The 25,952-nt window shown below is 36.5% G+C and overlaps 1 protein-coding gene across 12 annotated transcripts in view; it reads right to left on the reverse strand.

The window, feature by feature from the left end:
* Positions 1–7,912: 7,912 nt before the first annotated feature.
* Positions 7,913–25,952, reverse strand: part of ADGRL2 (adhesion G protein-coupled receptor L2) — a 190,614-nt gene continuing 172,574 nt past the window's right edge. For 6 of the 12 annotated variants that reach the window (XM_047870865.1, XM_047870864.1, XM_047870868.1 and 3 more), the window contains 6 exons: positions 19,947–20,038; positions 17,938–18,106; positions 15,194–15,322; positions 14,541–14,637; positions 12,699–12,827; positions 7,913–9,339 (listed from right to left, as the gene is read on the reverse strand). In XM_047870865.1, coding sequence (XP_047726821.1) covers positions 8,585–9,339; positions 12,699–12,827; positions 14,541–14,637; positions 15,194–15,322; positions 17,938–18,106; positions 19,947–20,038 — 1,371 coding nt within the window. In that variant the 3' untranslated portion in view covers positions 7,913–8,584. Of the gene's footprint in view, positions 9,340–12,384; positions 12,467–12,698; positions 12,828–14,540; positions 14,638–15,193; positions 15,323–17,937; positions 18,107–19,946; positions 20,039–25,952 lie in introns of all 12 variants that reach the window. The other 6 variants (XM_047870871.1, XM_047870873.1, XM_047870874.1 and 3 more) reach the window with 3 other exon arrangements.

Here is a 25,952-nt window from a genome sequence, read left to right on the forward strand (position 1 = left end):
AAAGGAAATAAATACAGCAAGAGACTTGTCTGCTGCTTTGTAGGCAAGAACAAGAAGCAAAAGGAAAAGAGAAGGTAGAGAAGTAGAAAACTGAGGGGCACACTTCTCCGCATAAGATAAATGTTGTTTTAATCAGCTAAGTTAATATTCCAGAAGGAGACTCAGAGGTCTGCTCCCCTTTGCTCTCGTTAACCCAGATCACCGCAGACAGCCGAGCATCCCCTAGAGTGACCCACCTCTGGCGGCGGGAGCCAGCGGGCTGTAGGTGCATTGTTCCTAAAGTGTTACCGATCCATCCTGGCCACACAGCTTGAGGCAGATGACAATCCAGTTGAAGTCCTGATGACTGATTATTTTCATAAAACTTAAAGTCAGGAGATGTTTATGCTACTCACAATATCTTCCTGAAGAAAAAAGCTACTATCTCTTGAGTGCCTATCACGTGCCAGATGCTGCGCGAAGGCACTTTACATACATTACTTCTAATCTGCACGGCAACCCTTGGCAAGGTAGGCTGATTCCAATTTTACGGAGGAGGAAACAATTTGAGAGAGGTGAAGCAATTTGCCCAAGAGAGAGCCAACTTAAACCTATGTCTATGTGAGTCTGAAGATTCCATAACCATTATACCTCTACTTCATTAAATTATTTATATGAATACCTTATCATATACAATAAACACTAAAACTGGGATAAATATATAAGAATTGCAAGTAGGATTGAAATGCTGGAGACTGTTTTTCAAGGCTGCCGTTTTTTGCGGCTGTGACTCTGGCTGACTATTGAAAAAGAAAAGTTAAGGAAAAAAAATGAAAAGAAACAGAGGAACTTTTTTGTTTTGTTAAAGAACGTGAAGGGCAAAAAGAAAATCAGGAAATTAGGAAGTAAAATTAAAAAGAAATTTAAAATAAGCAATTTATATCCCAATAAAGATGAAAGGTTAATACTAAAAAATAATATAAAATAGATGAGATTTTTAAAAATGCGTACGAAGCTAGAAGACAATGAGATTAAAGAGGAAATCTGCACACTAGAATATATACTCTAGCAAGAATAAAGGCTCAAATCCGTGAAGTGAAAAGATGATACACGAAAGTAGATACGATTAAGAACTAAAATGGTTTTTCTTAATAAAATAAATACCACCACCACCAAAAACCAAAAAGCTTGAAGAGAAAATGGAGAGAGAGTAAGGAACGACGGGGGGCAAGCAAGAGCCAGCCACAGGAGTGAGTAGCACCAAGGCCATTCAGACAGCCCGCAGGTGCAGTGGCTGGGAGAAGGGACAGTGTCCAACTTGACGGGAGCCCACGTATAAAGTCTCAGATCCCTTATGTATTCTTCCCTTACCTCCATTACCCCCAAGACCAGCTACTTAATGAGCAGAAAAGTCAGTGCACATGGCTTTTGGTACTGCCTGACTGCTAGGATGGAGATGGAGAGGGGGGGTGGGTGGGTGGGGGGGCTGTAGGCAGACTGACTGTCCCTAGGGGCAGAATTAAACAGTGCTTAAGGGCCTGGGCTCAAGCTTGAGGCTGAGTTCCAATTCCCGCACACTGCTTTGTAGTTGGCTAAGTTGACGCTTAGGTCCTCAGTGTCCTCCCTTGTAAGAATACTTGCATTCAACAGTTGTGGGAATTAATGCAATAAATCAGAAAGCTCAGTGTAATACCTGCCTTAGTGGACTACATTTCCAACAAACTCTTCATTTTTCAAAGGAAAAGAATAGGTCTCTGGCCAAATGTTAAAGACAATGCTAGATTACAAACTTGAAAAGCCCTAAACACTGAAATACACACACACACACACACACACACACACACACGCACACACCCCTCACCTTACCCACCATTTAAATTTAAAACAATGCTAACTCTTAAAAGAGTTAAGGGAACTCAACTATTTTGATTGTTTGCATGGCTTTTCCATTGTTATTATGACTTGACTGTGAAGGAAAATAAAAAGCATGTACTCGAATAAACTGTTTATCATTTTTTGTGATTGTTGACACAATATTATTTTAGTGGTCAGGTGAGGACTAGAAATTTGACATCCTGAATCAAAATCTGTTTTTGTTTTTGATTCCTACCAACAATTCCCTCATGATGATCTTTTATTTCCCAAGGGAAATAGTAAATTATTAACCAACACACTTTACATTCAACTACAACTCAGCTAATGGGCCCACTTCTGCTAAAATTTGAGGTAGATGGTCTTTTACCAGGGGTATCTTTCTCTGAAACACTTTGACTTAATTAACTGACTTTTTTACTTCACTTTCCTTTACAGCTCTAAAAACTCAAAACCAATCAACCTGTTCTCTCCGACTACAATCAGAGAGAGTGCATGAAGGATAAAGAATATTCTTGGAACTTCGAGTAAAATCAGAGGTGACATATGTTGGCTTACATGCCCAAACTCTGTAATCAAACAAACATCATGTTAGGGCAGGTCTGGCCACTCACCAGCTGTGAGACCTTAAGCAAATCACTTATCTTCTTTTGTAAAAGTAGATAATGAGTACTGTTCTCAGAGGCTTATGGAGAGGATTAAATGCGATAAAGCACAGAGCCTGGCACCTATGAAGCATCTACTAAATAGTAGGTGCCAGCACTTTCGTTGCGATATGTGAAATTAGTAAACGCGACATCATTTAGTCTGAGATCTCTTTTAAAAATTACACAGCGGGGTGCCTGGGTGGCGCAGTCGGTTAAGCGTCCGACTTCAGCCAGGTCACGATCTCACGGTCCGTGGGTTCGAGCCCCGCGTCGGGCTCTGGGCTGATGGCTCAGAGCCTGGAGCCTGTTTCCGATTCTGTGTCTCCCTCTCTCTCTGCCCCTCCCCCGTTCATGCTCTGTCTCTCTATGTCCCAAAAATAAATAAACGTTGAAAAAAAATTTTTTTTAATTACACAGCAATTCTTGTTTTGTAGCTCCTTTGTTCTACCGCCGAAAGAATTTACTGTGCGCTAATGCAATGTTTTGGTTTAAAAGCCATCTATCAGGATTGATATTTCAGCAGAAAAACATAAGTGAATCTTTCATCTAATCAATATCTCTGATACCTATCATTATTATTCCTGGGGGTTCTATACAGTAGCTGTCAGCCTTTCTAAGAGAATACCAAAAGATCGGTCATTTTAAGCCTAATAAAATCAAACAGCAAAAGCCATGTTGCTGTGACTGCCAAAATGCTTTTTAAAAAGCTTAGTTCTGACATATGATTTAAAAATGCTTATGAAAAACATTCCAAAAACTACTCCAAACTCCATCATTCATCACTGGTCTCTTTTGTTCAGACAACATTGGTTTGCTTAAGACTAACTTTGCCTTTTAAACATTTCTAAGGGATTTTTGTCTTAGAGTTTCAATAAGCAAACAATAGGAGAAATGTGTGGAAGATTCACAGAGCAGTATTTTTTTTTTTTCCCAAAGCAGGTGAGGATTTTGGTCAGCTCAGTTGTATTGGGTTATTTGCTTTGTTTCTTATTTCGTACAGTGACCTCTAATGTTAAATGCTAGCATACCTAACAGCAATTTACCATGTATTCAGAAAAAAAATGTTACCAGTTAAAACAATAGGCTTTAAAAATCAAACTGACATCTGAAGACTCCTTTCTCAGAAAGAAAGTTTACTGCACATTCAGTAAACAGTAAAGCTGTCAGGAAAAGGATGAAGAATCCAGAGAAACCTTATTAAGAGGTGAGGGGTGATCCACTGCCAGTATTTGAAAAATATTTACAGTAGACTTAATAAGCCTTATTATATGGCGCACCTACAGCTTATTATTAATGCCTTCTGACAGATACGTTACCCTGGTCTTGACAACTCGGTGACCACAGTGCCTTGAAACGAACTTGGATAATGTACAGGAGTTTCCATTAGTCCCACACATTTTGGAACGAAGTGCCAGTAAGATGCACAAAGTATATGTGGGTTAAGCGTGTGATCTTCTAAACATTCAAGGTTTTGTTTGGTGCCTTTAGCTCATGTGTTTCTATGATCCTTTGGAGAAAGACTCAAAGTGACATAACAGAAAATCCTCATTCTATACCATTCAAATGATAATTAAGACGGTCAGGAAATAATCTGCAAACCCCCAACTATTCACTCGCTAGTGCTTCTAGTCTGCCAATACATACTATTTAAGGACTACTCAAAATCAACTTGATGCTCACCAGCAGGAAGTGGTGATATAGCATGTTCACCAAAAAGCATACGCATTTTATTGCCCTGTGAAGCAATCCTCATCTATATTCAACATGACAGTAACTCTTCATACTGATGTGTGAGATTAAATGCAACAATTTTATGGTAAGAGAAATATTTGGAACACAGGATTGTGTGAACACTTGCTACTAAGTTTTACTCGTAAAATACTGCAGGGATTACAGTCTTTAAAATTTCAGTATCAAATATGAAGAGCTATTTTCATTTCAGAAATTCAACTTGCATGCATTCAGTCAAGTGTTTCTACTTACAAGGTTATAACTGCAATAAAAATTTTATGAGTTAAAACTCTTTACAAAACACTCTATCTCATGAGAACATCTTGAAGGTCAATTTTAAACCTGAAGTTCAAAGTTGAATTGATGGAAACATACATTTTCTTTTTTTTTCTCACTGAAATACATAAAGCAGGCATCCCTTTAACAAGTGCATATGAATTTGTCTTTTGAGGTTTGTTAATGAATTTGTGTGTAATGCTTCTTCGTGGAGAGAGGATGGTGTTGGTGATTTTGTCAAACATCTGTAGCTGTTGTTTTACTGGTTAAAATATTGTATGTAACTACCCTCGAATGTGTAGGAGTTTGAACTGACAACTATTTAAGTACTTTATAGATTTGTATGGATCCTCTTCCTTATACATAAATGATTTTAAAAGCCTGTAAGAGGAATCGGCCATCCATGTGTGTCTGGATATGTGTGTGTGTATATATATGTAAGAACAAAACCAAGCCTATATTTTAGAATAATAAAAGAGGTCAATCTGGACTGTATCAAGCTGCAACTGTAATAAATGGAAAAAAATTTCCTTATTATTAGTAGACCAGTTATGTCTGTCCCTGGGAATAGGTACAACAATGTGAATAAAAGTTCACAGTCGTGACTATCACAAAAAGAAACAATCAAGGATGTGGAAATTCTATACCCAATGAAGTCCGAGAAGTCTCCAAAAAATCATTGTGCTAATAAATAAAATAATGTGTCAGTCAATAGATTAATAATTTTAAACATAAAAGTTAATTCGTACCAGGGGACCTCCTGAAAGTTTTAAAAATTTCCTTTGAGAGAGTGCGTGTGCAAGCAGGGGAGAGGGGCAGAGGGAGAGAGAGAGAGAGACAAAGAGAGACAGAGAGAGACACAGAGAGAATCTTAAGCAGGCTCCATGCTCAGAGTGGAGCCCAGTGCAGGGTTCAAGCCCATGACCGTGAGCTCATGACCTAAGCTGAAATCAAAGAGTCAGACACTCAACCAACTGAACCACTCAGGAGCCCCCTGAATGGAATTTAAGGTAACATTTATATACTTTAAAAAAGAAATGTTTTAAAGTTGATTCTTCTTTTGGTGACAAAGATGAAAGATGGCTCCCAAATTGTATTCTCTAATAGAGGCAATCCATAATAGATTACGTTTTCTGAAGAGAACAGTAACCATTGAGGTACTATGTCCTTATGTACTCGTTCACATCATACCAGTTGTTTTTTTTTTTTTTTTTTATTTTTTTTTTATTTTTTTTTTTTTAATTTTTTTTTTTCAACGTTTATTTATTTTTGGGACAAAGAGAGACAGAGCATGAACGGGGGAGGGGCAGAGAGAGAGGGAGACACAGAATCGGAAACAGGCTCCAGGCTCTGAGCCATCAGCCCAGAGCCCGACGCGGGGCTCGAACTCACGGACCGCGAGATCGTGACCTGGCTGAAGTCGGATGCCCAACCGACTGCGCCACCCAGGCGCCCCCACATCATACCAGTTTTAAGAACTGCTTGAAGAGAAAGAAATAGCACTAACTGAATAATGAATGCAACTTTTTTGGGGGGTGGGTGGGTGGGTAATTCATTACTGAACCAGCCTGACCCTTCTTGGCTTGTACACTGGGAAGTATATATCCTGCAACACTGTATAGTTTGATAGGAAAAAGTGTATCAAAATAGAAAATTAAAACTTTTGATTATTTGATAATGCTTCTAAATAAAGTTTTGTAAACTCCTGAAGAAGTTTAGCCAAAGAGATAAAAATATGCTTCTCAGAGGATTGTCAAATCTGTTTGAATATAACATAATTTCTTATAATCAATTTCCAACTCAAATATTAGCCAAATGTGGATACACTCCTCTGTGGTTACCCTATTATTAAAAGAATCCTTTATTAGTGTCTGCCTTACTGTACCTGCATTTAGATCTATGAACATACACTTTTTCCCTCTCATTATTCTTTTTAAATTCAACAGGCATGACGAAGTGTGTCCACATAAAAAAAAAAAAAAAGTTACTTTTAACTTCGTGGAAGCACTTGAGAACCACTACCCTTTAGAAGAATTTGGTATAAATGCTTATGATGTAGGGGCGCCTGGGTGGCGCAGTCGGTTGAGCGTCCGACTTCAGCCAGGTCACGCACGATCTCGCGGTCCGGGAGTTCGAGCCCCGCGTCAGGCTCTGGGCTGATGGCTCAGAGCCTGGAGCCTGTTTCCGATTCTGTGTCTCCCTCTCTCTCTGCCCCTCCCCCGTTCATGCTCTGTCTCTCTCTGTCCCAAAAATGAATAAACGTTGAAAAAAAAATAAATAAATGCTTATGATGTAGACAGGAAAAATCTATTTGTTGAGATTCAATTATATGATTTTTGAACATTTTCATGATAACAAATATCGTCATTCGCAGCTGCCTGTAGGGAGAGCTATAATCCTCAAATCGTAAAAGTATGTTTACAGAATTTCTTCTCAATTCTGCTGAAAAATCAATGTTTTTTATGATGCCCAAATTCTATTGTAGAATTTCCAACCCTTCTTTTTTTGTTTTAGGTCTGATGCAATGCAACAAGCAAAAGTACGTTCCGCGTGTTTGTCTTCTGAAACTCATCTGCCAGATTCTGTGCATGGGTAAAGGGCAATTAGAATACAAATATATTCTTTACAGCACCTAGAACCATCAGGCAACTTAACTGTATTCTTTCTCACACCCATGGGTTATTATTATGAGAGGACCTATGTATGCCATGGGGCAGTGGGAGTGGGGGGGGAGGGGGTAAGAAAGGACCAGTGTGTTAAAGCCAATCACGTATCATACATAAAAGTGCACGTTAACTACTTGAAAAAAATTCACATTTATTTACTGTCAAACCGTGTTAAACTTTACACTGGATATTAGTGATGGGCTCATTATTAACAGGTTTACACAAAGGGATGAAAAGAAAAGCAGAATTTTGCTGGAACAATTTACATTTCATTAGAACTTTATCATAAAATAAATTAATTACTAAATATAGGCAGAAGGAATATGGAAGAGTAATATTTAGGTTTTATTTTCTTTTTTAAAAAAGAATAGGCACCTTTTGTTCACTAGGAAGTTTGTGAGAAGTGCCCAGTGCCCTCACTGCCCTCTGTTCACGAATAAACAGAGGGGGAACACACACTCTTTTCTAGATTTCACCACATTTGTGCAAGGCATGGCGTAACTGGCTTCAAAGAGTTTTTCCCCCCCGCAGAACACGCTCTTTTGGCAATAAGAAATTTAAATGTAGGAATAAAGACGAACTTGTCAAAGCAGAACACTGTGTACAGTGGAAAGTAAGTGAAAATGGGTAGAACTTACCATGACAAAGTGTAAGAAAAAACATTTCATAACGTATGTGCAACCAAGAGCTTTCCACAATATTTTCTTCAAACTCTTTAAAATTATTTTAATGACAATTATATTTCAGTTGGACACAAATGTATTTATTTTACCCTAGCAATAGAACAAAATATAATTTCTTTAGCCATTTTTCATGAGAATAGTTCATTGTACAGTTGAGGAAAGCATATGAAATAAGGCCTGTGGCTTGATTGCTAGTGGTTAAACATGTTTTCAATCTTTGCCTTAATGTAAAAGATTTGCAGTGAACCGCAAACGGACGCAGAATCTCTCTCCTGCTTTTCCAAGTCTTGTCAGGAACAGTAAGGTACAGTAAATTTGTCCCACAGGATTTTAAAGCCTACGTCTTGTATATAATACAATGCAGGCCCTACAAAAACGGTGCAGCCGTATTTACAAATTTAGTTCACAGACTGCTGCAGTAAAATGGCTGGAAAGTTTTGCTTTGCTTGCTTCACAATTTCTCTAAACAGCAGCAGAATCTTAAAATACCTGGTTGGCATCTCTTTTCTTTGTAACAAATAATCATTTTAGTATACTCTGTGTATATACAAAGTTTTTGTACGTTTTATAAAAATTCACAGAACTTCAAGGTTCAGTCCTCTTTTTACACTGGAGAACCACAGGTCAACAGGGCCATCTCTTCAGGCGGAGGCCGAGGGAGCTGCGCTGGGCCAGCGGAGTCTTCACGAATACTTGCGAGTGGCCCCCCTGGGATTCCGCAGCTGCACTGTTAAAGACTTGTCACCAGCTGCATTTGTCCTTCTCTCACGTCTCCTTCAGGGATACACCCTTCCTTGTTAATGGGGATGATGTAACCATCGCTGTTGCCCCTGCTGATCTGATAACACATCTGAAGCTGATGGCCAGCTCCAAGATTTGGCATGCTTTTGTAGTAAATGTCCTCGTTCTCACTCCTCCTGGAGGGAGAGAGGTCTTCTTCCACGTCGGGGCTGCTCTCTTGATAGGGAGAGTCTCTAAGATTGGGCATGCTTGTGTAGAGAGAGTCTCTGTTGGGGGACTGCAGGTGGTCCTCCGCCTCGGCCGTCAGCTGGGAGACGTAGCTGTCAGTCCCCTGGGGCTTCACCTTCTTCTGGGGCTGGTACAGAAGGGAGTGAGTCCGCTGAGGAATGAGCGGCGCCTCGAGCTCTTTGTGATGGAGCTCCAGCCCCGGGTTGTCGCTGTGCATGAAAGACGAAGCGTCGGCCACGATGGCGTCATCTTCGCTGCTGCTGCCTCCAATCACGGGCTTGACTGGTAGCGCGAGCTCGAGGTTGTGAGTCTTGCCGCCGCCCCGAAGGTTGTTGTGCACTAATTCTGAAATGATCATCTTCTCAAAAGCAGTATCATTCAGACTTAGTCCACAGTCCACGACTTGCACGCTGTCGTTATAGTCCCCCTTGCGCAGTGAGTAGCTGTTGTTAAAATTACCATTTAGCGGTAGAGTATCCATGGCACTTGTATCCCTGGCATTGTTCAGTGAATGTCCTGAAACGGAAAAGGGAGGGGGTTTCCGTTATTGCCTCTGTTCCTTCCCAGAGAGCCTTTACTTCTTTTGCACAAAACTTTTTAATGTCGTTCAGGACAAAGTTGTATTTGAAAGCTAACCCTCGAAAAGTGCCAGGCTTTCCCGCGTTCCCAACTGTAGACAGTTGCAACCCCTTAGATAACAGGAGAAAGTGTGAAAGAATACTACTATTTTTCCAGGGAGGGAAGACGGCATACGGAATATTACTTTATCAATTTGGGGGAGACAGTAAGCATTAATTGATTTTTTTGGTCAAATCTCTCTGACACTCTCACAAAGAAGACTTCACTCCATGCCCTTGCATAGTTAATGCAAAGCAATTCATTAGTGACATTTACATTTTCAAGTACGAGACTATGGTTTGTAAAAATAAAATTAACAGAATTTGTCCTAAACAACACTAAATTAAAAAGGAATAAGTCACATACAAAAACCGAAGGCAAATGTACAACATCAACCCACATAACTGGCAAGCAACTTTTTAAACAACATTCTAACATTTCCTTTTTCTGGAGATGAAGTAAAAAAAAGAATGAAAAAAAATGGGACAGGTACAAAGAATTCATGTTAAACAAAGACAGCCACAGCCATCTCTCATACTGACTGGACCAGGGGCCCACAAGCACCATCCAACAACACGATAGACAGCAGGTGGAATGACTCACTTTGGACAACTCACATCATGTCTGTCTGCTCAGGCTATCTGGCCTAAGAGTAGCTGATATATAAAAGAAAGTAAAATGATTTATTGTAACATGATGAAGAATTTCTAAGCTTCTCAGCAACTTAGTCAGAGCAAGGGTTCAACAAATTAGATTACCAGCAATAGCAGCCTTTTACTTTTTCCTTTAATATTCATTATCTTGAGTTTTTGTTCTTTTGGCACTAAGACTCTCTCTAACAGCAATGGCCCCAGGCTCCTAATGGTCAAAGTTTGCCTGCAGCCCTGCAGTCTGCATCAGTCACAGTGACAGCACCGAATGAACCAGCAGAGTCTACGGTACGAGACTGGCCCACAGACACCATGGGCATGGAGGTTAAACGCAGAAATGTTGGAGGTTTCTTAAGTATGGGTCACAGAAATTAAACCAATAATAAATATTAACTATGGAATGGGAAAAGGGTGTCAGCCTTGGCTAATATAATTTTATCTCTAAAGGAATGAAAGATTGGATACGTCTGCTGAAGATATGAGAAGAGGTTTAGGAGGAAAAAAAATATGGTAACATGCTCTCTTTGAATCAGAGTTGTATTTTCTACAGACACATAAACATGTAAACTAAGACATCACAGTGCTTTTCAGGCAAATGAAAATCAAAAGTTTCAGAGAAAATTAAATGGTCTGCACCATGGAAAGTTAGGTTATTCATTCTCAAAATCCTAGAGAAAAAAAAATCACTTGTTTACAGATAGGTCTGGAAAAAAAAAATGAAATGATGTTATTGAAATGAAACTGACCACTGTGAGGCTGCTGCATTGTATGCAAGGCTTGGAGGAGTCTAGGAAAAATTGAATTCTTGGAAAAAATAGGAAATTTCCCTTTTTAGTGCTGACTCCGCTCTTAAAGCTGCAGATTATCCTAGAAAACTCAATTTCACGACCAATAAACATGTGGTAACTGTTCAAGAAGTTCTCATTAGCAGAAACAGGAGAAAGTGTGTGTGTGTGTGTGGGGGGGGGTGTTTGTTGGTGACTCATATTGTCTGAGAAACTCTGATCCAACTTCTACATTTGAAAAACGGACACTGTAATTTTTATCCTGCGCCACGTATAACAAAAGGAAGTCATGATAGCATTTGTAAGGCTTCCTTTAGCTTGACGCAATTTTCTAGCTTTCTCGATTCATGCATGTGCCACCATCTTTACTTAGAAAACATTTGGTGTTGTACGTTACAGGCGACACACAGAGCACTTGTTAGCATTTGTTTCCTCCACAGAGGTTCAGTCTGGTCATTTTTTTCTTTCTTTTTATCATTGCTTAATAAACATGAAAATATATACTGGCTAATCCAAAAGGTGTTTTCTATGATATACTGCAGATTTAAGCACATCTCTGACTGGTTTTGAAGAGGCAACTTTTTCTGCCCAAGTTCAGGTAATTCACTTGAAGACTTTCCACAGCCTGTAGCAAGATTACTGTGGGAATGCAGAAATGATAAGTCAATTATTAAGCATTCTGGTTGACAGCACCTCAGGCTTCAAAGAGCAAATTATTTCAGCATTGCGTATACTTAAGTATGGACAGCATTTGCTACAGACCTCTATTACTGACAAAAGGCAGTACAGATAGATGTACTGTTTGAATTTGGTAACACTTTAGTTGGAAATTGTGAACCACTTGCCCGCTGAGTCTACTTCATGACTGCTAGTTATGTTTTAATTGTGCCGGTTAAAAATCATGCTGAAAAAATTTACATTTGATAGGCAAAGTTAAGTTTGACTCCCATACTTGTCTCTCTGTAGGTTGCTAGAGGAAAGCATAAGGAAAGTAAGAAAAACAAGAGAATGAAAAGAGAAACCGCAGTTACGTTAAAAAAGAATTTCAAGTAAAGAAAAAAAAACCAAACGGAAACGAAGTTCTTTAATTTAGTGGCAAATACCAACCACAAATAAATATTACATGCTAGCAGTAATTACGTGATAACTTTTACCAAAATCTTGAAAATTCTGTTAATATTAAATACAAGTGCTTTTTTTTTTTTAAAAAAAAAGCTATTAGAAAACATAGTTATACAGGATGGGTTAGTGACAATCTCTCCCCCTCCCCCAATAAAAAACTATAGGTATAAACTGGCTAATATTAACTTTATTCTCAAAGGTTTATTAAGAAAAAAAAAACTCCCATAAAGCTGCACTATACTATAGTTTGGTTACATTGATAATGCTGGATGTAGTTTTCTATACCTAGGCATCCAAATTATCTTTATTAGCTAATTCATTCCAGAAGCAAATTCTGTCTGCAAGCTTTAGAGTAAACTAAACAGTATATTACATAGATAGGATACCTCTAAATGATATAAATCTTGAAGATGGGCTCTCGGACCATGTGATGTCAGTCCTGTAATAATATATTAAGATTTATGCCACCTGTGTTGAAAACATGGATAATTATTGGTAAATACCATCATGACTGAATTTTTACTATAATATAGTGCAGTTTTAGAAGCCTGGCATGGGCAATACAGTAATTCTTTTAAATTGAGAAATCAAAGAGGAAATAATAAATATATGGCAACTTGAGTATACTTGAAAAAGGGTAAAGATCAGAGCTCTGTTTAGCAGCAAAGAAAGGTAGTTTTATTCGTAAGTATAAGCACACCTGGTGAGTTAAATACAGGAGCTGAAGGGGCATTACATACAACTGTTTCAGCGAGCAATGTGTTATAGGGGTTGTTAGTGCCGTGGGGTCGAAGAAGAGGGTTTGTTAGTAGGTAATTGCCAGTCATTCCTAAAGCAAAGAAACAGAAAAAAAAAAGTACATCAGTTCTCTTATTTTTCGTGTTATAGTTGCAGTAAAGTACTTTTTGTATTCATCAAGGGTAGTGGACAAGTTGGCAACGGATAATCTGCTGAAATTTTCTGACTGTATTTGAACTACTAATTTGAAGGAGAAAGGGGAGAGGGAAGTTAAATTTCAGTAATTCACAGGTGCTTTCTAAGTCCCCCAAGTAAACACCTGCTGAGGATGACATTTACTAATTTATACAAAATCACTTTTAAACAAAAATGGCAATTAAATGCACAGAGATCAACATTATGTTTCAAGATGTTACTGCTTAATATTAAAAACCTAACCACTGAGGCCCCGAAGAGGGAATCTCAAACTTCCAGAATTTACAGGTGTGGGATTATCCCTCATGAAAACATCTGTGTTAATACCAACTTTGACACAAGCAGGAGGAAAAACAACTTTCACAAACAAATAAAAAAGTAGGACACGTTGCACAAAGCTTCTCTTAGTAAATGCAAGAGCACACACATGCCGAGGGGGAAGAAGGAGGCTGTGTACATAACGAATTATTAGACCATTCACAAACTCCATATCGTGAGAATTTTCATTCTGTAATCTTATTTGCCAGGTTTCAAAAATGAATCATTGAATAATTCATTTCCTTTTTGATAGTCATCTTAACAGAATTAGGTAAAACATCAGAGCAATGCAATAAACACACATTTTACTCACTCTTAATTGACAAATTACAAACCTTTCAATACTTATCAAACATATGTTTTGCATAGCTAATGTAATTTGGCAAAAAAATGTGTTAAAATTCAAGTTGGTTTTGATGTCATACATACTCCTTTTCTTCATTTTAAACCAGAATCTCATCAGAACAATGTCAACAGTGAAAAATGTCTTTAATATCTGTGATAATATATAGCACGTTATATTATATTACAAATCAGTACATCAAGACAAATTAGCTGGATAAATTACCTTTTTATGGATATATACAATAATGTGATTTTTTCATACCAAATTCAAACTTACTAAGCTTGCGTTCAGGGTTATGTGTTTATATATGCACTTGTGTCTTTAGTATTTTATTTGCCAGCTTATTTTAAGTTAGGAATTATATTGATTATATGATAAGTTTCAAGCCATAAAGATACTAAAACTAGTAATTCAAATAGAAAAAATTGCTTTGGGATTCTCGTGTACTTAACTGTTTGTTTATGAAGACTTACTGTAAAGGTTTTTGATACTGATTTTTACTTTCTGAAAGAAGTATAAAATAAAATAATTTTACAAATAAGAATTTTCACTGCAAAACCGGCACTGTTTAATGTGAAGAGTAGTTATTCTAATTATGTTAATGTTTTAAAAAGAAAACTTTCATAAATGCCTCAGAAAGGATGAATTTGTGTTCACTAAAGGAAAACAGTTTAATCTGTGGCAAAGTATGTTCTTAGCAATTACTTTTTCCAGGCTCATTCTGTTAACGTGGACTTTGAAAGTATACTTTTTGCATTACATTACTGAACAAGATGAATTTATATGTACTTTCATAAAGGATAAAAGTTGACTCAACAGGTTTAAGAGCTTGTGATGTAAACCTATTTTGAGAGGAAAAAATATCAGTGTTTTCTCTGAAATTCTTGTAAATTGGCAAAAGGTACAAAATTTATATTGTAAACTCAAATTTTCCTAGTAACTGACCTTGATTAAGTGTTGACGTGCTATTGATGTCACCTGAGATAAAAGAAGATTCAGACTGTTTTCTCACAGTGTCATTCCACATCCTTCTTATACGACTCTATTAATATAAAATAGCAAGACATATGTTATGTTAGTTTCCCCAAGCTCACCTTAAAGACACACAAAGATCTACCCTAAACAATCTGTGTAGGATTATCTGGTGGCCTTTAAAAAGAAATGTGTGTGGATTCTGGTCTAAAACTAAGGAAGTCTATACTGCTTTGTTGCTTCTGTACTAAAGAATATTTAATCTTCCACTCCTAAAAAGTTTTACTTTTAATGGCCTTTTTAAAAAAGAGGAGATGATTGATTATTCAACACATGTTTATTGAGTGCCCACTGTGAGAGCACTATGGCTATAGAACTTTCGAATATCCCCAAAATGATGATAGACTTCTAAAAGAAGGATGCACTCTCAAAAATGGATGCTCACACCTCAAGAAACACCTTGAAGAAATACTTAGGAAGAAATTAAAACCAAAGTACTAAAAATGTAAGTATTTGCTACCTAGATCATTATAACGAGGAGACAATTAGTGCATCTGAACAGAACATGTCTCAGTAGGCTTTCTATAAAGAAGGTTAATTAAAGACGCTGTCAAATTCTTTGTTACCTGTGTGCCAGAGGAGTAGCGAGCGCTGGTTCTGGTGGTCGATGCCTTCACTGAACTGTGGGGGCTCTCAGTTGGGAGGCCGCCGCAGCAATAGGAGTGTCTGAAGCACTTGCCGTATTCTTTGCGTACCTGCGTTGAAGAACCACGAGACCGAGAGATTAATACAAATATACTTGCCCCGCTTTTCTCTAAATGAGCAGTGGAGACGACTGAGAGGAGTAAGTTCCACTAACACTTTTCAGTGGAGAAAATACAATGAATGTACAAAACCAAGTTCAATTAAAATGGCTGACACAGTAATAAGAAAAATATCTCTGTCTGCCAGACTGGCTAGGAAGACCTTCTAAATGTGATGTAATATGTAGAAATGCTTTATGCCTTATTATTATACAAGTGTTATTTATATACATACACATATATATAATATTTTAAAGCTTTAGTCTATCTACATACTTAGTAACCCCAGTTTTATATTTCATAATAATATGACAAAAAATTAGTACTTTCCTCGCTTAATTACATTTAACCACACATAATTCAGTCATTTAAAGTTTATACGCTTCATGTCCTTTTACGTAGGTCAATACATAAACTTCTTTTACTGGATTGCATAGTTTTGCGGGTAACCTCTTTATAATGACAAGACTACTTTGGCACAAGAATAAAGAAAAAAAAAGTACTTTGATACATATGCTATTAATTAGGATGGAATGTTTTCTTCATTTTCTGATGTGTCTAGCTTTAACATTTAGTGTAGAGAGTCTAAGATGCCTATTCACTTCATTAGCACACAAGGGAACTATTTATGCAATTTCCATTCACATTAATGAGATACCCATGTAATTTCCCTTTTCCCCTGAAGCTTGGATATATGAATAGATGGAAAAGCTGTTAGGCCTGAAGAAAATTTAAAGTGAACTTTAAAAAGTAAAGTCCAAACAACTGCTAAATAATAGGGCCCCACCTAGAGAGGTGGTACAGAATTGGGGGGGCGGAGTGGAGAAGAGGGCTGGATTCTGTGCAGCTCTCTTGGCATATGAACAAGTTTTGCTCGGGCTTAGAGCCAGAATGAAATCAGAACAGACGAGGAGGAGAAGCTGCCTAAGAAATTATTTTCTAGTGGGTTGCAAAAACACTAAAAACACTTTTCCCTCCTCAGAGTTCTATGTTCTGTATCTGCCTACAAAGACCATGACTTTGACACTTATTCCTTGAAGAATTGGAGAATTAAAGTTACTAGACGACCTTTTAAATCTAAGTGCGCTTGCATTTTCACCCTCTTAGCTTTATTTAACGACACCTATTAGAACAAATAACAATGGAGTTGAACTTTCAAAGCATTTTCTTCGCCCAAATATGCTCACTCGAGCAGTAAGAAGTGTGATTTTAACTAAATCATTTTATGTCATATTCTTAACCATTCATCCTGGCAGCACCCAACAGGACATATCCCAGACTAAGTAGAATGTGTTCAAAAGAAGTGCAACACAGTGTTTCCAAAACATAATTGTTAATTAGAAAGCACAGCAGAATCTCTTTGTTCAATCAATCCGCACACCTCTCTGAGGAAATAATGACCACCTCAGTCTTTCTCTGCCAAATTTATGCTTTATGTCAAACACATTTGGAAGAAATTATGGTATGTGATCACATACACGTATACAAAATGCTCACTTGTGTAAGAAATAGTAAAAGCCACAATAATTACAACGTTATACCTGTATAATGTTTAGAAAATTAAAGTTCAGGGTTATTAAATAACACCTGATACCTCAGAAAAAAATGTCTTCTACATTTAATGGCTATTAACTGCTCTGAAACGCGGCATGACCAAGACGATGGCAATCAAAATGGCATTTTATCCAAATAATACCCTCCAACATTGGTTTTGCCTAATGCCTATATTGCTGTGAATGCGCGTGATCTGTCAGCACTGCAGATGCCACTGTCATTATCTCAAAATTACAGCTTCCTCAACAACTGATGGAAGTGACAACACTATCATCTTGTCAGGACTGAAAACATAATCGTTTTTGCTTTCACAATTCTATTTCTCTGTTCAATTTAGTGACCAACTAGTAATAACAGAATAAAAAGACTATATTAGATACGCAGACAGAGAAAGGATGATACTTAGTTAAATGGAGGCTAAGCTATTCTCTTAGTTTACATGTTCGTGCAAATGTTTCATCTTTAACTTTCATTTTTGAATCATTTTTGCTGACTCCACTTAACAGAAAATCAGGACAAAATAATAAGACGTGAGATATTAAATTACTGGGTTTTAGATCTTTCACAACTACTCAAAAGGTAACATTAATATTAATTGTTTGCAAGTCTGGTGCTTTTAAAATCAAGGTCACTTATCCTTATGCTCAATTTCGTTTTGGACCGCTGCATTCCCTTCATCGAGCAAAGCATGAGACTACTTAACCTTTTTGTTATCTCGTACACCCCTTGCACGAAGAGCATTTTTGTAGACCCCACTAGCAACGAAGAACTCTTAAACTAGTTTAGTGTCTGGTTTATAATATTCCCAAAACGAGATCCAAAAGATGATTGGGATTGACATATTTTATCTACGAAGCCTGCATTTCCAGACACGCATTACAACCAACTGGAGATTAAAAATGTGATTCTATTTGGTAATCTGCCAGCTATAAAAGTGTACAACCTTCTCTATTTCACCTATTAATTTCAAGCCAAAGAACAAGCCGGCAGAGCTCCGAAGTGTCTTCACTTACTTTCTTTTGGAGAGCACAGTGAAAGATGAAAATGAACACTCCCTGGAAAGCATTAAAGATGGTGAAGAGATATGCCATCACAATAGTCTCCTCATTAATAAAAAGCAACCCAAATGACCAGGTTAGGCCAAGAAGACACAGAAGAGCAAAAGCGCCAAGCACCCAAGACCTGAAAAAATAGAGCGAATTTTATTAACGAGTCCAATGAGAGAACAACACGTATCACACTTAAATATTCACATATCAGTAGTAGCAGTTGACTTTCTCTATGTTCACATTCAAACTCAACAGCATTTTGGCTTTAACCTTTCATTGATTAGAGAAAGAACAATAGCATTTAGTACTGCAGCCTCCAGAGAAAACAGCGACAGCAGGTATGACCTTTTCTCACTCCAGCATTAACAAAGTATCAAAACTATATTAAAATACAAGGTGTAACACATCCCCCCTGACTTTATTGACTTTTATGTGCATCTTAGTAAAAGGAATTAAGGAGTCCTTAATTAGCTTACTCCTATATTCTTATTCCTGTGGTGTACTCATGACACTGAATAATGTGACACATACAGAAAGGTTAAATGGCAGATAATCACTGAACACCTAAACTGCAAATTCTAATAAACTAATCTTAGGTGAACCTAAGGTTTTATAACTAAAGCATGAAGAAGCCTAGCTGAAATGGGACAAAAATATGAGAACAATTTCAAAATAAAATAATTTTGGAGAGATTTCATCATGAATAGCTTAAGGAGAAAAGAACTGTAGAAAATAGGACGGAATGAAAAGGATTTAAAGTCAGTGCATTCCATGTCTAACTAATGATCTTACTTGATAAATGGCTTATTATCTTCATAGCTAGAAAGCATTATAAGCAGAAAAGAGAAACAAAATTATTAGACAGAATTAAAATAGAAAGTAATAAGAAAGCATTTATATATTTTATAAATTAGTCAAAATTAAGAAAGTCAAAATGCAGAGGCAAGCAATTAAAAAATAAAGGCATATTATAGTTTAAAAATACTATAGCAAATTAGATATTCCAAAATAATTATAAAAATTAAGGGCAATTCATGATATTGACGGATTTGTAAAAAATATAAATCATGCCATAAATTTGTTAATGTAGGGTTCTATCTTACCCAGGTAAGTCCGTATTATAGTAGCCATCACAAACACGGTAATTACTGGTGGAGATGGGAAGACAGAAAGAGGAAAAGGAAGAAAAGAGAGAGATGCTAAAGATTAGCTCTCTCTCTTACCATGCAACATGCAATGAAGCTGGCACTGACCTATCTAAAACATCTAATTGCTTTTTTTTAAATTGCCCTTACTATAGATCTGCCATTTTTTACATTAAAAATATATCTTTCACAATCCCATTATAACCAACTTGAATAATACCTCCTCCAATTTTAAATTAACTCACATTTAAAAGATAACTCTTAAAATGCTTCCATGAATGACTTAATGAATCAACAGCTATCAATTTTTTTAATTAGATAGCATTTTCCATGGATAGGACATTGTAGTTTTTGTTCAATATTGATATAAAGTAAACATTTCTTTAATTGCCATGAAAACAACAGATAATCTCCAAGTTAACAACAGTAATAGAAAAAATTATTTTAGGAAAACGGGATTAGAAGTAGAAACTGCTCAGAATCCTTAAATCAGGAAAGCCATTTAACAAAACAAACAATATAATCATATCAGCCATGCAAACAGGAACATCATTTTGAACTGCATTTTAAATTCAAATGAAATTGCTACAGTGATATGGAATTTCCACAAAGCTACCGAAACAATTTCTTGGCTCTAGATGAAGACAGAAATTATCATCTAATTTTTGACCAATGTCCGTGACATGGTCAACGTAAGGCTCAACCTTGATCAGTAAAACATCATTCTGAATAATTTCTACAGTTGATAGAAGGTATTCATGTATTCTCTGTGGAGAATATCTTTCACTTAGTTTGTCAAGCACTAGAATTAAAATACCAAATACTTACTTAATGTTTTCCAACCTGCTAGAATCTGGTTTCAAAGTGTTTGAGTGCTTCACCATTTTGCATAATGTGATCACCAGGAAGATAATATTTAGCTGTTATAACAAATAAAGAATTAGACACCATAACCGAAGAGTAAAAAACGAATCCATTTTTGCAAATACACTTAATGAGTTAATGCAGTTAAGTGTCAATGACACGAGTACATGGTGGACACGGACTCCATTTTACAGGCAATGATCAAGTTGAATCCCCCCCCAAAAGAAATACTCTGGCTATGTATGATCGATTTGTTAACAGATCGTTTGACATGAAATCGCAACCTCATTAAATCAGCATCATGTGGTGACGACTAAATAAATTAGAAAACCTAAATTAGTTTCTTTAGCTAGAGGTACTCCAGGGCCTAAAAGCCATCTAATGGAAACACTGAAGTGAATTCTTTACAAGGGGCATTTACATCATACCATGTAGCTTCTAAGAATTGCTGGACTTGGGGCCCTAAGATGCAGCTGAGAGTCTAGCTTTTGATTTTGACTGATTAAATGAGGACAGTAACATTTGCACAATCTATTTGTAAGGTAATTGTGAGGCTCAAATGAAAGAAAATGATGAAAGAATATCCGTTAGTTATATAACTTTTAAAATATGTCTATATTTGCTATTTAACTGTTAAAAGCCATCAGTCCTTTTTTCCTTATGCCTCTCTATTGTATGGACATAGGTAAATTCTGAAGAAAGGCTATTTTGAGTTCCTCTAAACAGTGTTAGAGTCCCTCCAAACACTGAGCTGTGCAGAGAAATCGAAATGCAAACAAAAGCAAACTGGGGAAGATGGAACCTGACAGGGAAGGAAGGCTTGGGAGGTCAACATGAGCGAACTCAGAAGAATAGACATGTTTTGACTGAAGAGAGATAAGGGTTTGTAATTTGCATTTGCTTCTACAGAAACCTGGAAGAACGCTGGACAGAGAGAAGGCAGCTCCATTCTTATGCTCCAAAAATAGAACTTAAAAGCTTGATCACTCCTGGATTTGACATTTTATTCACTTCAGATTATTACTTTTAGAAAGACAAAACAAAGTTATATTTTGTGAGCTTTACTTGGCTTACAGAGAGTGCAAGCAAGCCCAAATGGAGTATTCAGAAAAGGACAAACAGGGACAAAAGCAATTCCTTGGTGGTAAACACTCAATATAATTTTGTGATAATAACATGATCATTTTTACTGAGTCACAACACCATCTGATAAAGTGATAACATTATTTTACTCACTCATCACTACTTCTGATTTTATCATTAGGAAAAAATTACATAGGCCAATAAATAAAATTTCCAAGCCCTTCCTAATGATGAGTTTAGGAACAGAGTGAAGGCTTTAATCTAAGCTGTTTATCACTCATTTTGTCAACTGTGCCTTATTATTTCCCTTAGAAGTAGAATTTCCTCTTAAGGGATAAAATGAGGTTAATGGGCATAATTTGCAAGTGTTGGCAGATAGCATTCTATCGTTTCATGTTAATTACTTAACATTAACAAAAGAAGGACAAAAGAAGCTCTCTGTTTAAAAAACTATTTAAAAATTAATTTATTAAAATACTTGTCTAGAGAAAAAGCAAACCGATTTGTAGAAACATTTTTCTACCTTTATATTCTGACGATTATTCCAGTTGGTCACGATATAAGCAAATGGCTTGCATTTTCACGGGCAATTCATTCAACAAATATCTATTGACCCTACTGCTCCACACAAGAATGTGCTTACTGTATTGTGGTTAAGACACATTTTCTTCCCTTGAGAAATTAGGGAGATCCTTTTGGTAGTACGGTAAATATCTGATTTAGTTTCTAAAGAATGATGGTACAGTATATCTCTAATTTTTTTAAAGGCAAAATCAACAGTGTTTTTACTCTTTATTTTAAGCAAGAGTACATCTTCACTAGTAAAAGTAGAGAATAGTTACAAATAAGAATGCTACGTACCTTAAAAACAAACAAACCAGACCCCAAATGAACACAAAAATGTATGCAACTCTTAGGAAAGAGTTGCAGATTCAGAGTTAAAATCCTTTAAATCTCTCAACCCTTCTTTTTGAATGTCCTCATAGAAACACTGATTTCTTTCACCCCATAATTCTGCACCCGGTGCTGTTTCGTCCCTCTTCCTTTTCTTACACAATTTCCTGAAGCACACAGGGCCCCAGTTTGATGTTCATCACTTTCTGAGCATGTTAATTATTCCCTCAGGAATAAAATAATAGTAGTAGTAGCAGTTAGTAGTAGTACATGGCAGGAAGGAAAAAAGCTACCCACTATAATGCATAAATTAGAAAAAAAATAAAGAATGTGAATGTGAAAAGATGTGGATGTATAAAGGATTGCTATTAAAGGAAAACGAGTAGAAAATGTGAAATCTTGAGGATGAACACATCCCAACACATTTTTCAATGAAGACAATTAGACAAAAATCTGTTATTTAAGAAGTAACACATTTTCCAGTAACACTGGAAATGAAAATGAAATCTACCTATAAAAAATAGAATTAAAGCTTAAATGTGATACAAAGCAGGGCGCCTGGGTGGTTCAGTCGGTTGAGCATCTGACTTCAGCTAACGTCATGATCTCAGTCCCCCCTCTCTGCCCTCCCCTGCCTGTGCTCTCTCTCTCAAAAATAAACAAACATTTTAAAATATATGATACAAAGCCATTTTTTTAAAGACTGAAGACTAACCAAGTTGAATGTGACACAGAAAACATCTCTTATTTAATCTTTAAGAAACAGAGTGTTAGCTACATCTCCCCTTCCTCTCTCCTCATCTTACTGAGGTTTTTTTGTTAACGTATGTGTTTAATGCTTCTTTCTAGTTACAAATATGATACATTCAAAATACATACAAGTTCGGCAAAACGGGAAAACCAACAACAACCCTATCTATCTATCTCCAGAGGTAACAGGAAGCACTTGGAGAGCCATGTTACATTCAGAGAGGTTAAATGCCTTGCCAAAGATTACTTAGCCACTATAATGTCAGTGATGAGATTCAATATACTGTGCACAGGCTCCACAGTCCAGCATCTTTACAAACAAAACTGACCAATTTATTCTGGTGAGAAAATTAAGAGTTTGCTAGCAAAACAAAATTAAACTAGCTCTGTATTTAACAACAACAAAAAAAGGGTTCTACGTCTATGAAGAGTAATCCATTTTAGAAATCACTGAAGAGTTGGTGAATGAGTTGAAGATAAACAATAAGTAAATTAATAAATAAATTACAACTTCAAAGAAATTCTAAACACAAGAGGTATGCTGTTCAAATGACTTCTCCCTGATTGGCTTGCTAGAAGAACTATTTCTCTTTTTCTCTGTAAAACACTGCTGTCCCATAATCAGCAAATGGCTACAATGTCCACGTACTTCTACTCCCACGAGACAAATTGTATATCTAACACTTAGTTCTATTTTCTCAAACCTGTTTGTGTTCTACTCACATAGCTAAACATCACACAAACCCATAAAACTGAGTCTAAAAAGAGACTGTAGTTTCTAACATTCTTTAATTTAGTGTTTTAAAAAGATGTCTTAAAAATGAATCTCTTTAAAAACAATTAAAAATATCAGAAAAATAATCATAAAATCACAGAAGGAGTTTTGCACTCAGATTATTCCAAAAATGTCTGAGTTCTCCAATTAAAAAAAAACTAAACACAAGAATCATAACTAATGCACTAATATTTAGGTGCCAAGAAATTTATAGTTAAAGCCAATACTAATTTAGACTTTGAAATATGACTTGAAAATATACAAATAATGAGGGAACGGTACCTTCAAAGTGACAAAATACCATCATTTCAAGACAAAGTAGTAATGAAAAAAGGCACACTAGACATATCGTAAACTACAATATAAAATGGCCAAAAAAAAAAATGCTAAGTGTAAGATACTCTCTTTTCCCCAGTTCCACACTAAAAATAAAAATCTCACCAACAATGTATTTATTAGTCCTATTAAAGAAATGAAAAACATACTTATGTCATTTAGGTATTGAACATTTTAATATACTATCACCAAAATGGATGACAGTGAAATCCTTTCTGGAATTAAATAGAACGATTCCTGAAGTGTAAATAATTTTTTAAAATGAGGTTTTAGAGTTCTCTTCTGTCTCCACTGCTAAAAAAAAAAAAAGGTAAATATATTTATTTTTATAGAAAAAATATTGTTGGCTGTGATCTTTTTCAGGAGGTGATACAGTCTTGATAAGAGTCATGATTTTGTACAGTAAACTATTTCAGTAGATGTTCCCCCCCCCCTTCTCCTTTCTTGTTCTCTTAAAATGTAACTGAGAGAATCAGAACAAGAAATTGAAGGGCAGATAGAAATATCTCTGATTAAATCTATCATACACAATAGTCACTTAAAGGCAAAAAAAGTTAGTTTCAGATGAAGTACCAACTGCAAATCTGAGTTCTTCCTTCTTTGCATTTTCCTCAGGACATAAATGGCTCTTTATAGCCATAAACTTCTGTGTGTGTGTGGTTTTTTTTTCCTGATTAGAGTAAGGGATTTCTTTCTCCTCACTTTTATTTCTTCCCAATTTACTTTCCTGCATTTGGTATGCATTTAAAAAAATAAAAGAAAAAAAAATCCCAACCATCAAATGGAATTTCCCCTATTTCTTCCTGGAAAGCATACAAAAAGGCAGCCCTTCACCTGCTGCTCTTGTTCCAAATTCCAATGGAGCCACTTTCTGTCCACTTGCTTTTTTTCTTCTTTCTAACATAAATACTATTAAGTTTAAACATAGTACAGATTTTGGGATAGTACATACTTTGATGCTATGCATCAGTGAGAAAGGAAAGAGACAGAATTAAAACCGTGTACACAAAGATTTGTCTAAACCTGGGAAGTGCATATCATTTACTCAATCATCCACATAGAAGCCACTAGTGGGCACAGTATTAGGGCTGAATTATATAGTGTATGTCAACCCATTAGCCTAAATGCCCATACTGATGATTAATTTTAGAGATGAGGCAACGATGAGGCAACTCATCCAGGAATTAATCAGATTTTAACTCTGCTGTGCGTGTGTGTGTGTGTGTGTGTGTGTGTGTGTTGTGTGTACACACGGGTAAACAGGTAGATGGATATCTCTTAATAGAATTCTATGTGGAAGAGACAGCAAGCAAATTCAGAAGAAGCACATTTTTCCTACTCAGCTAAATAGAGTAAATCACCAAATGGGGCATTCCTTCTCTTCTAATGACAAATAACACACTTTTACCTATCTGTAAACAATAATTTCATAAATTATTGTATAAATAATCTGCTAGTATAATTTGTTGATAAAGTTCTCCACTTAATGATAGGCGTAGCTAATCATCACCCATATGGATGACACAAAGGTACAAAGAAGTTTAGAAAAAGAATAAGGTACCACCGGTTATAGGAGCCCACAGTTTGTTTTACAGTCGTCAGCCTGCTCAATTGAATCACATCCGTCTAGGCTTAGCAGCTTAAAATTCATTCCACAGCTTGCAGTGCTGACATGGATATGATAAGACAGAAGAACAGAAACACCACTCTGAAGTAACCTAACTGAACTGCACATGTTCTGACCCTTTTTGTCCTCCCTGGAGCTTTTGCTACCTGGCAAATGCAACTCTAAAACTGCACTTGTATCTCCAGATCTTTGCTGTTAGCCAAGCAGAAACCTATTTCTCCCTGGGACTAGCAGCCGGAGAGGTGTTCTCTGAAGAAGACTTCTAAATGAGTGTGTGAGCTGAACTCTTACTGAACTGAATTAATTATTAACGATGCAGATGGAGCTGTCCAAATGATAAGAACAGCTCCTGACGTGTCATGATCCAAGCTTTCATTAAACCATTTCAGGCATACTAATGGTTTCCCACTGCTCATTACTTACAAGCACTTTTCTCATAGATATAATAACTCTAGTGCCTGTAGGCAAGACAGTCTATAGAAATACAGAAGCAAGGAGTTTTATC

This window comes from Prionailurus viverrinus, chromosome C1 (genome assembly GCF_022837055.1).
Source record: "Prionailurus viverrinus isolate Anna chromosome C1, UM_Priviv_1.0, whole genome shotgun sequence".
NCBI lineage: Eukaryota > Metazoa > Chordata > Mammalia > Carnivora > Felidae > Prionailurus > Prionailurus viverrinus.